At 37.6% G+C, this 17,323-nt stretch overlaps 1 protein-coding gene across 1 annotated transcript; it reads left to right on the forward strand.

Annotated features, from left to right (window-relative positions):
* The first annotated feature begins 1,463 nt into the window (after positions 1-1,463).
* Positions 1,464-17,312, forward strand: LOC116169048 (cilia- and flagella-associated protein 44-like). The gene is made up of 24 exons (XM_031485077.1): positions 1,464-1,624; positions 1,677-1,839; positions 1,887-2,032; positions 2,078-2,693; positions 2,742-2,984; positions 3,032-3,142; positions 6,506-6,703; positions 6,754-7,024; positions 7,073-7,298; positions 7,343-8,104; positions 8,151-8,337; positions 12,883-13,071; positions 13,123-13,377; positions 13,600-13,790; positions 13,840-14,261; positions 14,311-14,476; positions 14,519-14,657; positions 14,715-14,911; positions 14,959-15,241; positions 15,294-15,530; positions 15,580-15,791; positions 15,844-16,096; positions 16,143-16,352; positions 16,552-17,312. Exons 1-24 carry the CDS (start codon positions 1,464-1,466, stop codon positions 16,579-16,581), a joined length of 5,868 nt encoding a protein of 1,955 aa, XP_031340937.1. The 3' UTR covers positions 16,582-17,312.
* Positions 17,313-17,323: the final 11 nt, after the last annotated feature.

The raw sequence follows: 17,323 nt of genomic DNA on the forward strand, positions 1-17,323 counted from the left end.
ACAAATTCCACCCTGTAGATTATAAACAAGTCAACAATTCCGAAAGCCGTAAATTTTTTGAAAGTGCGTACTTAGATGTTGTGTGGCAAAAGAGTGATCGATCAGAACTGACTTTATTAATTTCATTGGGTTTTTAGCAAGGATCAAATAGTTCCATGGAATAGTTTTCAACATTGGGGGTTTTCCTGGAATTTGTAATAAAACGTAAAGCCGAATATAGTAAGTAATGGTAAACCATAATGAGTACTTCACAGTGAATAATGGTCTGATCTAGAAAATGCGGTCGAAGTGATACTTTGCGAGATCCGATTCCGACATTCCATTGTAGAAATATTCGCATTTACGAAAAAGTGCTTATTCACAATGACCGTAAGCATAAGAATTACATAACGCGTAATGGATACGTAAACTGTCAAATGTCGCTTAACAATAAACGTAATGCGTAATGTTGTCTCGTATGAGTGTCACTACGAATCGCATTTCAACCTATTAATTTGTTATACAAGGTTATTATAAAGTAAGGGATATATTTCAGATTATTATATATTTTTAACAAACTAAGTTAACAACAGGATGAGAAATGAAATGGATTTCTTAAATAATGGGAATTCTTGTGTCCACCAGTGGCTAACGTAAATGTTCGATATGCCACCCATTTTTGCTGATGTACGATTACTAACTGTTCTTACAAATTTACCATGGATTAAGACTGACAACTAACACAACAACTCTTTTGTTTTCCATAGGCAAATAGATTCCATTTACATGCTTAGTCGGCCTTCGCTTAAAAATAGAGAGAATCAGAATAGCGATTTCACCTACTTTTACGTTCCTATGCGCGTAGCGTGTTCGTAAACATAAAAACTATGTACTGGCATTGTGAACGGTTGTATTGATTTATGATTAGGTACTTCAGCTTTATGTGTTTACGTTTACACTACCTACGTTTCTCTTATGATTACGTCGTGAATAAGCACTTAAGTCTAAAAAATTCTGTTACTGTATGAACCGCAATGTCTCATTAACGATTTTTTTTCAAGAAAGCGATGTATACAAAGTGCAAGGCCTATATTAGTCGAGATCGAGTTCCTCGACAAATGCTATTTTTGATAACCAAATTCAAAGGTTCACACAATTCAATGGGAGTTTGGTCGATGCTAATTGTACACTTTTTCATCTTTATTACCTATATGATCTTATGAGATTTTATGAGATATTTATCGTCGTGAATTAGAAAAATTAATTAGTTGGCACGGCTACTGTATCTCCTCCCGCGCAGAACCTTTCGAACAAAAGGTCTTCCAATAGTTGATTTTGGAATCAAACGTGTAATTTCCCATTCAAGCCAGGAAAATTCAACCGTATGTGGAATAGAACCATTTGATGTCCCTCCCGGTTTCATGATATTTACATAAATACAAATAAACAAAACGTAATCGCTTTTATTTTGTATTTTTTTTACAATGTCAGTCGAAACCGATTCCGATCTTAGTAGTTTACCGCTCGATAACGAGGAAGAGGAGGTAACTGAAGATGAACCAGAGGTTTATTACTCTGAAGACTTTATATCTGGTCCGTTTTTAAGCGACCGAAGTACATTTACGAAAGATATATTGGAATTTGAGTATCCTTATGAATAGTGTCGATAGTACCAACATCTTCCTTAACATTACTAGCTTTTCCTACGGATATGACTGCCTTAAATATTTTAATTTAACGGTTCCAGACGAAAACACGTTGATATTTGGATCAGGAAATATAATCCACTTCTTCAATGCCCGAACACAGCAGTTTACATTTAGACGTAGCGCTTTCGGGGGAGGAATTGGACATATAACTGTTAAGTTAGGGTCATTTTGAATCAGACAATATAAAGCCTTCTTCAGAGAAATCCACAAGATGAATATCCCCACATCGCCGTGGGCGAGAATGGAATAAATCCCCCAATTATTATTTACGAATGGCCCTCACTAGAAATCATAACCGTGCTGAAAGGGGGTGCCTCGAGGTGTTTCGCTCATTTAAATTACAGGTACGTAATCACGATCATGAGCTCATCTCTTAGATTACCCTGCAGTCCCGATGGTGTGTTACTCGCATCCCAAAGCGGAGAGCCGGACTTTCTCATCACTATATTTAACTGGTCCAAGTGTAGAATTTTGCAGAGAATTAAATCAAACGTAAACGAAGTCTATCGAGTTATGTTCTCGACGGACGTGCCAGGCCAACTGACAACTTGCGGACTGACGCACATCAAGTTTTGGAAGATGGCGGAAACGTTTACTGGCCTTAAATTGCAAGGCGAACTGGGAAGGTTCGGGAAAACCGAGTACTGCGATATTTTGGGAATATATCAGATGGCCGATGAGAAGGTTGTTTCTGGCTGTGCATGGGGAAACATGCTAGTGTGGGACGAAGGGTTGATTAAGGTTGAGGTATGCCAGGTAGGAAGGAAAAAGTGCCACACCGCACCTATTGTGCAATTCCATTATGACAACGGCGATTTGTGGACTGTCGGTATGGATGGGTGCGTACGGGTGTGGTTTTATGACACCATCGACCAATTTGATCCTCCTGATCATGACCGTTTTGTTGAAGTAGATCCGTTGTTTACGTTTTACGTTCCCGATTCCAAGCTGATGTGCATTCGAAAGTTAAACAACAAATGGAGGGATTTTCAGTTTTACGCTCAGGTAGGAATTTCTCCGCCAAGTTTTCATGTAACAGTAACGTACGGTTAGGATGGAAATGGGGGGTTATGGCGCATCGACCTGAACACTTATGCCGAGCCCAAATCGCCTGTGCAATTGTTTGCCTGTCACGGCGGGGAAATAATGGATATTGCTGCGTGTCCTTGGGGTAATTACTTGGCAAGCGTAGGATCAGATGGTAGACTTCAATTTTATAACTATAAAGAAAGGAGGCTATTCTTCAGATGGAAATTTCCTGCTAAGGGCGCCACGTTAATCTGGTTACCCCTAGAAGTGAGTATGAGAGACGAATTTAAGATTTAAATCGGTTTATGAGGCAGATTCAACCTTCTGGGGATCAACTAATTATGGGTTTCGATGATGGAATTATAAGAGTGGTTGTTGCAAGAATTGATGAGGATACTGAGGAGGTTAAACACAAAATCATACAGGTATTTCAACGCTTGAACACTTTTTAATAATTCGCACTGTTTTTAAAATATTGAAAACTGATTTCCAACGTGTAACTCAAATTTATGTGGCCAAAAACGTTATATGAGCTCTGCGATACTCCAAACTGATCGCGAGAATTGCATTAGTTCTGTTTCGGTTTTTCTATGGGGCTACAGATTTGATAAAAGTAGAAGTTCGTGGTGGGTTGAAATGCACTTCGGAAGCTACCAAACTCTGCGGGCGGAGACGAGTCTTGTTGTTTCGTTGAGTCCATATAAGATTGGCTACGCGGCAACAGCGAAGTAAAAACTAAAATGGGGAGATGATAGGGATTAAGGAGTTGCAATAGTATGTAGGTCCTCGGCTAAGAGTGCGGTTACGAAAATTAGATCGTGAAGTTACTAGAAAAGTTTAAAGGTCTCTTTTACGTATGGACCCGATATTATAATGCAAATAAAATTCGGACGCGTGACGAAGAAATAAAACAAGCCATGGTTTAGTTCCCATTAGAAAATACCTGACACCGTATTCGAGATATTGCATGGTTTCGTACTAGCGGCATTGCATGGTTGTCTATAGTAGTCTTGGGGCGACGCCAAATTCGTTTCTTTACAAACTAAAAATAGAAAAGTGTATTTGACTGAATTAAAGTAATTTACGAGGGAAATACGTATTTCAAACCGCGCATAAGTCGAAGAACTTTGAACTCTGCAGAATTTTCGCGATTATGAGCCTAAACGCATCTTGAAGGCGTATCAATCCATGAAGGAAATCTTTTCAAACTGGAAGGAACGTAAGCCTACTCGAATTCCATTATCAAACTTCATATACCATGAATGTGAACGTAGACCTAGGGGAATACTAAATCCAAATAATTTCTGAGGGAATCTATGCAATTTTAGGAGAAGATTAATTAGACGTAGGTACCGTAAAAAATTGGTTACTCTAATTATTTCAACCTCCGGGAATTTAATATCTTAAGGGTAACATATTAATTTAAGTTGACGTTGAACAGCCCATTTTGATTTTAATTTATTAATTTAAAATTTTAAACAGTTTAATTTTAAAATAAAGATTCCTTATGATATTACGGCCACTTGCATATTTTACATTAGTCAACAAGGATTTTATTTTTGGTGCATTGTAGTATGATTTAACAGGGAAGAGCGAATGTTTTTGAATTAGTCAGTTTCGTTACAATATGACAGGTGGAAAGTCTTTACGAGGACCTTCCCATTTAATTGTATAAATGTGTTAGTAGGTATTTTAGAAGGTCATTAAACTAATTGGCGGTTACAACCACATTTTTATCTCGACGGCTATTTGAATAAGCAGAATTGTTGCATTTGGGTATTGTTTAAATACTTTATTTAAAGCATGATTTCGGGTTCGGTGAATACACATCGCCATGGAGAAGCCAATACATCCACAATGAGTGACTGCATTTGGTTTCAACAGGACGGCGCACCTTGCCACACAGCCAATGCCTTCAAACGTCACAGAATTTGACTCCGCTGTACTATTTTTTTTGTAAGGAACCATGAAGGACAAATGTTATGAAAGAAACGTGATATCGAAGCTGCCTTTTCCGTTCAGGAAATAGAACAACCATCCATCGCAGAGAAGGGCCAATCTGTGAATGATTTATGTCTAATTTTAACGATAAGATGGCGTTTTAAAGGGTGTCTATAATTTAAATTTAAATGTGTAACGGGAGTCCGCTGCGGAACCGAGAGTTTTGCGTGTTGGGTCTAATTATTTTTATTATTTTTATTGTTGTGGAGTTTCTGGTCTTAATTCATTTAGTATAATTGTTTTGGTTCAAAATTTTACCCGTGTAAGTACGGGAAACCGGGATCCGACTAGAAACGGGATTGTTGTAACCGTGTCAATGTAGGAAGTGGTTGTAGTGTGACGGTTAGGTTGACGGTAAACGAAGAATTTTTGTACCTACTCTACACAATTGGAGGATTTTTTATTGGGGACACGTGAAACAATCTCCCCACCTATATGGCACCGTATTGAGGAGGGGGAAGAGAGAATTTTTTGTTTTTTAACATGCCATTATTTGGCCTTTACCCCCGCGGCGGAGGATAGAAGATGTTTAAATTTTACGAATTGCAGTGAAATCGGTACTTATTCGCCAATTTCAAAGTGAAATCGCAAGAAAACTATGTACCAATGTTTTATGATGTAGTGAAAGCTTAAGCTATGTATTTTGTAGTATTTTTTGTAGTAAGATGGAATGTGGTATTGGCACATACAAAACTAAATTTTGGTAGATTTATGACAAGAAAATTTGGTAACATTGTGCTCAAATAAAGCGCATATTTTGAATATCCCAGCAAAATCAAAATCGATACGTTACCTGAATTATACCTTCAAATCAATAATTACTGTCAAATGCAGGTAATACTTTATTTATGATGCAAACGTTATAAGTTACAATCTAAACAGTATAAACAATTCAATGTGATTCCTAAATGAAAAAATATAATCTAAATCGAAATCAATTCACAAATTGAACGAATATTCTAATAATAAATTGAATTATAATTTCCTCCAGGCTTACGAGCAATGATGTAAACTATTGCTCATAGAATGCAAACGCATCTTGATCAGCTGGTAAATCGTGACGTGTTAGGTGCAAGTAATCGGTTCAAGTTTCCACAACTACGGGAATGTGGATATCTTTGATTTGAATGCCACTGCTTCATAAAATACGGCATTTCAATAGCGAACAACAAAAGCTTTACATGCGGGCTGGGCATGCGTTTTATACCGCGCGACGAATTTTGCTGCGCGCGTTCCATCGCGTGGACTACTATACTTACGCACTGTAACGGTGGTAACGGCTGATTCAAAATAACTGCAGACAGTTTAAATTTGGCGCTTAAAGTTTTTAGTGTTTTTTACTTAAGGAATTGGCAAATATGTTTAGAAAGTGGTTTATTTATGGTCGTATGCACCCAAAAAATTTAAGCTGAGCTTAGCTTAAGTCTAGCTTAAAATCATTGGCAACCATTGTCACAATAATCGTTACCATTGATATTAAGCTACACTTAAACTAATTGCACCGTCAAAATTAAGCATAATGTTTTATCTGCCAGCTTGATTAAAATAAAAGTTTTTAGAATGTTTTTACCAATTTAATCATTACCTTATGGTTTGATTTTTATTTAAATATATGTAATTCAGTTTGGTAAAAAAAAGTATAATCATTAGAGGTATGTTTAAACATTGATGCGAAAACCACGCTAGATTTATAACGGTTATATATAAACCAATTGCCCAAGGCATAATTACTTATTAACATTTTTTTTAACAGAGAAAGCAAATGTGTTTATGTTTCACTTTAATAGTTGACGAAGCCCCATACCAAGCCGATTACTAGATCAAGTTTGAATTCTAAGGAGCTTCTTTTGGTCACCGGATCTGAAGATGCAACAATTTTCATATACAAACTGGTACCTTCTAGAAATAGTTACACTACCCTAGTTCCAATTGGATTCATACCCGTTCCCGACATAATCACATGTTTACTGTGGCATCCAAAGCTGGTAAGTTTAAACACGCCGACATTCCAAAATTTGTACTACCTCCACAATAGAGCGCAACACTTCTCGGGGGCTGCGCACATGGTCACTATTTCCAAGTTGAAGTGCCCAACAGTCCGCAAAAGTACACAACTGTTACTTACAAGTTGAAAGAAGTTCCTACACAGAAACGGTTTATCACATACAAGTCGCAAATACTGCGCGACATCCTGTTGGCCGAAATCGCGGCGCAGAAAGCCAAAAAAGTCGAAAGGAAGAAGGTGGAATTGGCGCAGTTAAAAACTGACAATCCAGGCATGGATATTGACGAGGAGCTATTTCTCGGTAGCAGCGAGTGGTGGCAACCGCTTATATTAAATGTATAATCTTTAGAGGACTCCTCAACCGAGGAGATCCTGGAGTCGTTGTTTATACCGGAGGTTCCCAATAACATTTTGTGGCTCCAAGTGACTGACGATGACACCATTTGGCTTTCGGTGGCAGGTTACGATGCCGGATATATTTACGAGTACGACATTGATCAAACCAGCGAAGTTCCCAAGAGGTTTCAGCTAATCTACGATGGAGTGGATATGATGATTAATAATTACATATACAGGTAAGGCATATGAAGCACTTTACATTTGTACCAATCTACCCTAGTAACGATGGGGAGTACTTAATCCTCGCTTTGGAGAACGGAAGTCTAAGGGTTATAAAACGAAACCCAGAGGATTGGACAGATTTATCCGACTACTGGCAGTTACCAATGCACGACAACTACAATAGTTACATTAGTAAGATGTGCTTCAGTTACGATGATAATTACTTCTTTTCGGCTGGATACGATGGCAACCTGTTTTCCTACAGGTATAACTCCGAAGTAAAGACGGAAAGTGTCGTTCCACCACAACTCGTTCAAATTGCGATACCCACCGTAGAGCTGCTGGATGTTGATGGGTACACTAGCCTGAGTTTAGACGAGACCTTGCAAAAGGCCGAAAAGGATCGGATAGATCGAATCGCTAATGAAGCTAAAGTGGCCACTTTGGAACGAATTATTATACTGAGACAGAGATTTGATTTGGTATTAAAACGAAACGCGAAGCTGTTACCCACTCAAATTATTCCAAGACCAGAGTTCGATATCGACCCACGTATAACCGAAAATTTGAACGACAAATTGACGACAAACTTGGCGCTGGTGAAACAAAAATTGGAATACAACGTTGAGAAATCTAAAGTCGGAATGGACAAACTGAAATCTCGCTTTGTCGATAGCTTGGATGTCTTCCCGATTATTGTACGAGGTGTGCGAAAGAATATCACCGTTGCAACTGAAAGGCAAACCACCCTTTCAACCAGATTCTTTGACATGCTTCAAATTGTCGACCGAAAGATATTGGAAGCGGAGTTGAAGAACAGGTTTTAACGCTCTTTATGATTGAGTCGGAGTATTTCGTTTTTTTAGGCCACCGGAACGGCCTCCGCCGGTTCAAGTAGTCGCTAAGGCGCAAGAGGTAAAGAAGGAAAAGCTCGAACACTTTTTGGTGGGTTTGACTCCTTCTACGATCGCAAAAGGCTTGGAGCCTAAGCTTGCTAGGTGTTTGGGCAAGTACAGAGATCGAAAGAACAGGGAGGACGAACGCAGGAAACAGGTATTGTAATGTTTTTTCTCTTTTCCGAAACTACTTTTGACCGGAAAGTATCATTGATCCTAAACCTTGGTGGAAGACACCTACACTTTGTAATCTAGTACGTTGTTGAATTTCATTTATTTGTTGAATTTCATTTATTTTTAAGCGTAGAAATTGGTCGTTAATTTGAGATTGAACCTTAGACCATACAGTACATGGACTGCTATTTTAAATAAAGTATGTCCAAGGATATCGCTTGGGTTTGCAAGTTTCAGGGTAAACGAATCTGTTCGAAGTTGTACGATGAGACACGATTTAAGACAAACGTCAATTAATTAATCGCCTAGAAATGCCAAAAAAGCAAACTTATTCTTATGTGTGGACGTATAGGTAATGAAAGTATAAATAATCGCTTGTATTTTATTTATTCAATTGTAAAGCAATTACGTGTAAAAAGATTAAGTTTAATCATTTATCAATAATTGCATTGTACTTAGTTTATCTCCGCTCGTTGCGATTAGAGTTGCTTATGGATACGTTAAGCCGTTTAAGTTAGATTAGCAGATGTTTTTCGTCGACGTAAACACATTTGTTTAATTTACTCGAAGACGCACAGAAAATTAGGGGAGGAGGAAGAAAAGAAAACGGAAACGGAAGGTTTTAAATAACCGAACCCGACGTGAATCGTTGTTTTTTGGTGGTAGAGGTTTTTGTTGTATCGCCGTCAGCGGTAGTTGAGGGTATTTTGTTACAAGACAGCTGTTTTGCCAGTTGTACAGTTTTCTAGAAGAACGTTATTCGAGTGCTCTAAGAGATTTCTATTACGCCGTTTAAAGTGAATGTATTTTTTCTTATGTGAAGCCTTTCTTTAATGTACCTACCCGGCAGTTTTTCCACCGTCAATTTTACATCAGTAATTACAACGGACCCAGTGCGTCTAAATTGAACAAATGCAGTAAAGAAGTGAAGTTCCAAAATAATGCAACATCACTTGGTTTTTTGTTTGTATTTGCGTTTTCTGTTTGATAAAAATCGCAGTTACGACCCGATATTTTATGTGTATATATTCTGGCCCTGAGTCCCTATTTTTATTTCAGCCTTATTTGATTGATTTTGTCTAATAAATTTGTTTCATCTGTTAATGATCTCGAATCCAAATTACGACTTAGATAAGATAAATTTTTCTGTTGTTACACAGGGTTATTTATGCCAGGTGTTTAAATACAAATTTGTAATATAGTTCTTTGGAGTAGTCGTGTTGATCAAGGCTGCTCAGTTTTCTGCCCTGGAAAAATTAATCATTTCGTATAAAAGTACGTGCATTTAGTTAAGCTAGCTAGACAGGTGCTGCACAGCAATATGTTCATATTCTATTTATATCAACGGAAATGGTTAAGTTTCTCCCGAAAAATTTTCGCCACATTTATTTTTTATTGGTCAAATTTTTGAAACCCGTAACAACCGCTTGCTTTTAATTGTAATTGTCGTATTTGAATTCACATGCCTAACCCCTAACATGTCACTGCATTTTGGTCAATATTAAGAACATGACGCTTAGTGATTTAGTCATGTCAATGCGGCATGCGATTTTTAAATTTTTTAGTCTTTATAATTTTGTGGACGTGAAACTGGGGTCTTCTTATATTTGTAACGGGTAGTCGTTCTAAGGTTAAAGATGCATTTTTTTCGAATTTTTATTTTGTCCAGCATAGAAAAATTTACGCATGTACCGCTTCATAGCGAACATGAACGAAGATATGTCTAGCGCTAACACGATATATATTGCGGAAAGTGAACGCGGTTGCTACGATCTTTTCGAGCCTAAACGTTTCATTCCGTCTTGTGAAAAGCAGAGTACGCCACCAGAATGCAGGTTACTATTTGTTATTAATGCTACACGAGAAAATAAATCCCTTTTCGGCATTTCTACCGGACGAGATTTAATTAGCGAGAGATGTGGGAGAGTGATAATTCGGTAATTCTAACCTGGTTTTCGACAGCGATTTATTTGGTATGGTTAACAGTAGCGGCCGGTTAAAAACAAGTTTGTCAGAGTTTGAGTGACGACAGCGCGTTCTTGTGCGATAAATAACTGTTTGTACACAAAGGAAACTTAAAGACTATTAATCAGTCCATTTGACCGCGGCAATACCCAGTTATAGATGAGGCAGAATTATTAGCAATACAGTAGAAAGTTTGGTATTTCTGATGTGCATAAGTGATCACGATCTCGAGTATTACTTTCTTGCATTTAAAGTCGGTGTGACCGGATTCACAATACGCAGGGACATTTTCGTTTTGTATTCATCACGGAGTCAGCTGTACCATAAACGATATGTTTCCATACTTCTAAAGAAGGCGGTACTTTCCAGGGAGAGATAAGATCAATTGTAACCCGAAAGGAATCTCATCCACATCAATTAATGTAAGTTATTTTAATTTTTTTACATTATAATGATTTATTTATAAGTACCTGTAGGTATGTAGTTGTAAAAACAGAACTATTTCATAGTTAGTAAGTGATGTATTAGTGTATCTTCTTCATCGCCAATATAAAATGTATTTCGAGATGATATTTTATCAAGCCTCATTTCAATACGTGGTTTTGTTTCTAAATAGGAAATTTCATTCAGAGATTTTCCAGTTATTTTTAGGTATTAGCATATTAATTTTGTTTGAACTAATTTTGATATTCTTGAAGAAATCGACCTATGAGAAGAATTTGCATGAAACAGATTTTGCATTGCATTTATTGATAAGAACCAAATCCAAACAAATTGCATTTAATTTCAGTGATACCATTCCTTTGGTTGGATTAAAATTTTGTTTAGCATTCAGATGTGTATGGAGTAAACATAAAATATTTAGATAAAGGTCAAATTTAGCATGATCACGGAATAGGCATCCCATTGTGTGAAGAAAAATGGAATGTTCATATGTGTATTCATTGAATTTAATCCGAACCAGAGTATTGGGTTTTAAGAGGCCGCAATGTAAGGGGTATAATAGTTATTTATTACTAAGTTAGCCGTGGGCAAATTAAAAATGGTCATATTACCATTTTTGCCAGTGCCGTAGAGGGTTTCATTTTATTTTACGCAAGGGAGACCCTCGACTCTTGTAAATGTAACGAAGCCCGTTACACATTAGCCAAAATTTAGTGCGAATGGCTTAACTTCATGTGTTGGGTGAATAGATAATAGTGATGTGGAAAATTTTTTGTAAGAAGCAGTATAATAGGTAGTAACATTTCCGCCTTTTGGTCTGTAATTGATGTGATTAAGTATACTAGGACTACTATATTTAGCAACGTCGTATCTGGAACAAATTTCTATTATTACCCCAGAGATAAACTACACATACACGAAAACGCCAAAGATAATGTAACGGGATCGAAAGTCGAATCTAGGTCTCTCCATCCTACTACTGTAATCACTACACCACTGCGTCCGTAAAAAATAATATTCTATCAAAAGAAAAATCGACCATTTACAAAAACAGAACATTAAAGGTTCAGACACAAGCTATATGGAAATATACATTTTTGGAGTTGTATTCACGCAATTGTTCTCGTTTCTCGTTGGCGATGTACGAGAAAGAATTACACCTCCTTACCAATTATCCTTGCGGATGGTTCCGCCTAGGGTTCTGCACTCAAAAAACGTGTCTTCGCATTTTTTCAAAAAGCATTGACATAAAGTCTAGTTTTCTAGCAATCTCTATAAAACAAGGCTTTCTACGCTCATCTGGTCATATGGCAGCCTCCCCCTCCCCCCCTTTCAACGGCGTTATGTCCTCCGTACGCTGCGAAAAATAAACTCCAAGTAAGTTGAGGCGGTTTTCGGAATAAACGAATTAATATAGGAAATTGCGCTATAAAACGTTAAAATAGCAGTGTAAATAAGATAAGCCCTTCGAACTACCATGCACATTTATGAAAGTTCATCAACATACGTAGCAAGTGCCAACTTGTCCATTAATATCTTTGATCCGATTGAATGCTGATTTGAGTGTTGTGTTTTTTCATTTCCCGTAAAGAAACTGCACATACCAAAGAACGCTGACTTTGCCCTAGGCGAATTTTGCACCGTGCAAGAATCTTTGGATCTCGACATTTACAAATAATACGGACTGAAAAGTTTTTGTATTTTGCTATCATTTTGTATATAATTGGATTATTTATTGTCATGTTAGAGCGTTTCAGTTTATGAACTTATTCCTATTTAAGTTTAGGTACCAATGTAATAACGCATTTGGAGTAAGGTTATTAAGGTTTCCATATAATACAGTCAAAGTTATTATAAAGCGAATCATTTACTTTTAAAGTTGATACATGTAAATGCAATTACGCGACTTTACATTTTAAGAACTTCAGCAAGTCTAAATTGAATTTACCTGCTGTACCTTGTTCCCAGTTAACAAACACTTCCCACTTGGTAAAGACATCACAATTTGGCAATTGAAGCGATTATTAAATCTATGTTATAATTCTTCTGCGGTGCGGATGAGTGTTGCTTTATCTTTAAAAATCAAGAATCAGGACCTAGTTTCGTAATTGTTTTTCAGTGGATTGTTTTTAATTCAAAAAAGCCCCAAGAAGGTGTTAACGACCCAGAGGAGGAAAATCTCTTGGAAAAGGCAAAAGAAACCATCGGCGATTTGAAATTAAAAACTGCTCTAGATTACAAAGTGCCTATGCACTTGCGGGAATCAACAGTAAAGAAATACAAACAGCTGCTCCTTGCAAGACACAGGGTGAGTTGCACGCGGTGTTATCCCTGCAGATATCATTTAAAACCCTTTCAGCAATATTATATAAGGCACGACTTTAACTTGGCGGTTCTAAGATTACGAAATCAAAAGTGCTCCCTCATTGACTACCTGAACAAGCTAAAGGGGCGATTGCTAGAAATACAGGAAGAAATTTGTCCGAGCCAGCAGAGACAATTTCCCGAAATTCCGAAGGTTGAACTCGACGATTTTCCCGAACAAAACGTAGATGTTGTTGTGAAAATGTCGCAGTCGCAAACTGGGAGACTAATAACGATACCAACTGTCCAGGTAGATATTTCCCACCGAAAATATTATTTCAGGTTGCCATAGATAGTCCCAACTTATTGCTGTATTTCCTAGAATTGGGTGAGTAAAATTCTTGCTCAGTTTTGTTAAAATTGAATTGATTTACACTGGGAAGGTAGCATTAGTGGACGTTTTCGTTTATTATTATTTGTATAAGCAGTGCAATGTTGTAGGAGATAATTTCTTTCTTATCGAAAATTATAGTGTCGTAAAGGGGACGCACTGGAAAAAGAAGTGTTGCTCACCAATAAACCTACAACTACCTTATACCCACCTCCACCTCCAGAAAAGGGAAAACCAACGAAGGTTCGAGCAGTTGATCCAGAAATCGCCGCCCTCTGCAACGACGAAGATACACCATGGGAGGCAGAAGTTCGTAGTTATCGATATTCCCGGTAAGTAAAAGGCGCACCTGTCCGTAATTCAATTTTTTCATCTGCGTAGTTATATATTTGAGCAAGATCGGATAATATCCAAAATGAAAGTAGCGATAGAAAAATTTGACGCAGAGCTGGAAAGAGTGGCACAGAGCAAAATAAAGCTTACCCGTGATGCATACCTGATAGATCTGTACATTGTTACATTAAACCAGGAGTTGACGATACTCAGCGCGTTCGAGTCCGTCGAAGATCAACTGCAAGAGAGGTTAAATGAGCGAATTCTGGAAAAGTTGGACATGGAGGATACTATAACAGTTATAAATAATACTATTTTAAACTACAAGATGGAAATAGAACGTTTGCAAGAAGAAGAGAAGTCTATTCAACAACAATTCTATTTGGCAGCTGTGGACAACAAGTTTTACGATTTCTTACGAAGAATTTTTAAGAGAAGGTATAAGCCACCAAAAGTGTACAATCCAGATGGTACGTCCCTGTTATTGCAACTTCTTTGCTTTTAATCGGAATCTTGTAGAGTCTTCCTCGTCATCGTCAAGTTCGTCAAGTTCCGAATCGGAGACGGGCGATGCTGGTAGCGAAGATTCTCGAGATTTTGCTATAGTCAAACTCGATGAAAATGTTTGTCCTAAAGGATGTGATGCAGCACTGTACGAGAGAACATTTGAGATGCGTGCGAAAAGGTACACTTCGTAGTGGGATGCCTATATTGACCCACTTTCTAGGCATTCTGTGGAGTTGGCCATAAGGGACCAAAAGGCCAACATAGACACGCTATCCAAGGACCTGGTAGCAAAAAATAAGAAGATGAAGATAATAGATAATTTCGTAAAAGAATGCCAAAAGGAACTGGAGGCTTACCAGGTGCGTTTGAAGATGATCCAAAAGCTCAAAATATGTACCCTCCCCCCTCTATTTCAGCGAGAGAAGCAGAAGAAGCTAAATTTGGTTTTAACAACCGTAGTTCTCAAGCTGAATCAGCTGCAGCATTTGGTCTCAATTAACAACGCCAGCAAAGTAGGCGACGCTTTAATACTATCGAAGTATGCGGTTTCACAACTGTATAGGAGAGTTGGTGAGTTGCACAACGAAACCGTTGCCCAAAAATCGAAACACAAGTACGAATTTGTATCGCTACCCTAGATCACTTGAACTGTGCCTTTAGGGGAAATATTACCCACATGACCAGGATGCAAACTGACTCTAAGTTTATGAGAAGGAAAATGTCCGAATTAAAGGCGCAAATTAAGGAATTGATGATTAAAAAATTTGGAGGGGAAATAGATTTGAACGAAGTCATCGAATCAAACGTGAAGACCGTGTCGTTTGGGAAAAATCTATCTTTGGATGAATTGGAGGAGTGCACCATGAAGAAAATGGTTTTCGACTATCGTTTGTCCCACGAGGACGTGCAAAAATTGTTCCAAGACGAAATGGCGTTGTGGAACGTGCGAATTTTTAGCTTTTTGTAAAAATACTTTCATGTGTTTGTCGTTTTAGAACGCTTACGAAAGGAAACAGCTGGATTTAATCGAGAAAATTAGGCAGCATACCTCTAAGTTGGATCTGATAGCGCTGCTCAACAAGGAAAAGGCCCAGCTTGCTTTAGAGGTTCATAAGGAAGCTGTACAACGTGACAGTAAGAAATTAGAGGCCGATGCTGAGTTTATAGGAAGGTGCCAAGACGATATTAACAAGTTAATGAAAGTTGTGCATCAACAAGCATTAGATATTAGGGTTGATTTACTCACAATCTTCCATCGTTTGTTGAAAAAGATTCTTTTAGCTGATAACCTTGGAAATTAGTCGGTTGAGATCAAAAGATGGTGTGGTAAGTCAAAAAACTGATCGGACTCCAAAGGAACCACTGCAGGTAGAAGAGGACGATATTAATGACGATGACAGTTTCATGTACTACTTGGCAATGGAAACCACCAGAGAAAAACGAAAGATACCATCAAATGTTCGAGATATGTCCATAAAGACCCAGAGCTCTTTGTGCGGAAACATCAATTTTATATTAATTGACTCATTTGCCCAATATTTTTAGATTTTCGACAATTTCGCAGAGAATAAAATCATTGATCGTTGACATGCTTGGACAGGTTAAAAGCACAGCCGCGTTATCTAAATCAGCAACGGAGATACTCGTCGAGGAAACTGTGATCGATCTCCTGGAACGTCCCGATCGTGAGGAACTCGTGGAAAATCTAACCGCATTATTACCAGAAGAGCCCACAGGTGAAGATCATGGTATTATCGAAACTGTTGCTGAACAAATTCTTGTATTACAACAACCCGAGGCAGGTAGCTACTAAGTTTGATTATTCTTCTTATTCGTATCTTCAGGTATCAAAATCTGAGAGTGCCATTTTGCACGAAATGCTAGATTTGGCAATTGAATCTGGCGGAAGTTACACACAAATTTTGGTTAAAGCCATTTTTGAATTGGTGAACCGTTTACCAATTAGTTTTCTCACTCGATCGACCAGTATACATATCATTACTTCAAAAGTAAAAACAATGGCCGGAGAGAAGGCATTGGAGAAAGAGGAACTGGTAAGAGAAATTTCTAAGGTAAAAAGCGATAAAACTGCGGAAGTGCAGTTGCTAGTGGATAAAATCCTGGAAGCGGAACTTCAAACTGGAATTGATTATATTTATTTTATCGATCACTAATCATACATATTTATTGTATATTTGTAACAGCATGCTTTATAAGATGAAAGAAAGTAGAATTCAACAATTATTTTGATAGGAAGTGAGCGAAGCTGAACTGCAGGATTGAAAAAATAAGGGCAAACTAGAAACTACATTCATCGGGTGCGCTGTTGCAAAAAAAGATATATTCATCATGATTAAGCAAGACTGAAGGAACAAAACATACGGGGTAACAATTAAGCATGTCAAAAAATTGTGTGTGCAGTTTTCAAAAATTTTTGTTTTGGGTTTTAGGCAACATAGGGCAATTTCCACATGTACCGCTTCATAGCGAACGTGAACGAAAGTATGCCTAGAAATAAAAGCGATAACTCGAAACGTATTACAGAAAGCGAGCGCGGTAGCCACGATCTCTTTGGATTAAAACTTTCATTCCGTTCTGTGTATTGCCGTACACGTGACAAAAATGCAGGTTTACTATTCATTAAAACGGGTACGCGTTGCGTTCAGAAAGGAATGTGTGATAAAACCATTGTACTGGGCCTAAGGTTGGAGATTTTTGAAACTTCAGTTTATTTAAAAAAAATACTTGTCCTATCATCTACATACTTTCTGACCTACCTACTTAATTGTTCCACTCTGTACTTAAAATATTTATAAACAGAGCGTGGTGATTCAGCAGCAGCATTACCCATTAAAAGAAGAAGTTCTAAACCTCCCCAACAAAAAATTTATTAATTATTAATTGTACACGAAGTGTATAAATACATTAAAAATTGATTGGCATAACCGCTATAAAAAATTAGACACCTTTGTCTATTAATTTTCATTAATTATCATGAAATTAAAAAAAAATACGTCATCGTTGG

This window comes from Photinus pyralis, unplaced genomic scaffold (genome assembly GCF_008802855.1).
Source record: "Photinus pyralis isolate 1611_PpyrPB1 unplaced genomic scaffold, Ppyr1.3 Ppyr1.4_LG4, whole genome shotgun sequence".
NCBI classification, from domain to species: domain Eukaryota; kingdom Metazoa; phylum Arthropoda; class Insecta; order Coleoptera; family Lampyridae; genus Photinus; species Photinus pyralis.

Coding starts and splice junctions, on each gene's coding strand:
- LOC116169048 (XM_031485077.1), top strand. CDS start 1,464: ATGTCAGTCGAAACCGATTCCGATCTTAGTAGTTTACCGCTCGATAAC. Junction 7,025..7,072: donor TGACGAGGAGCTATTTCTCG/GTAGCAGCGAGT, acceptor TATAATCTTTAG/AGGACTCCTCAACCGAGGAG. Junction 14,262..14,310: donor AAAAGTGTACAATCCAGATG/GTACGTCCCTGT, acceptor GGAATCTTGTAG/AGTCTTCCTCGTCATCGTCA.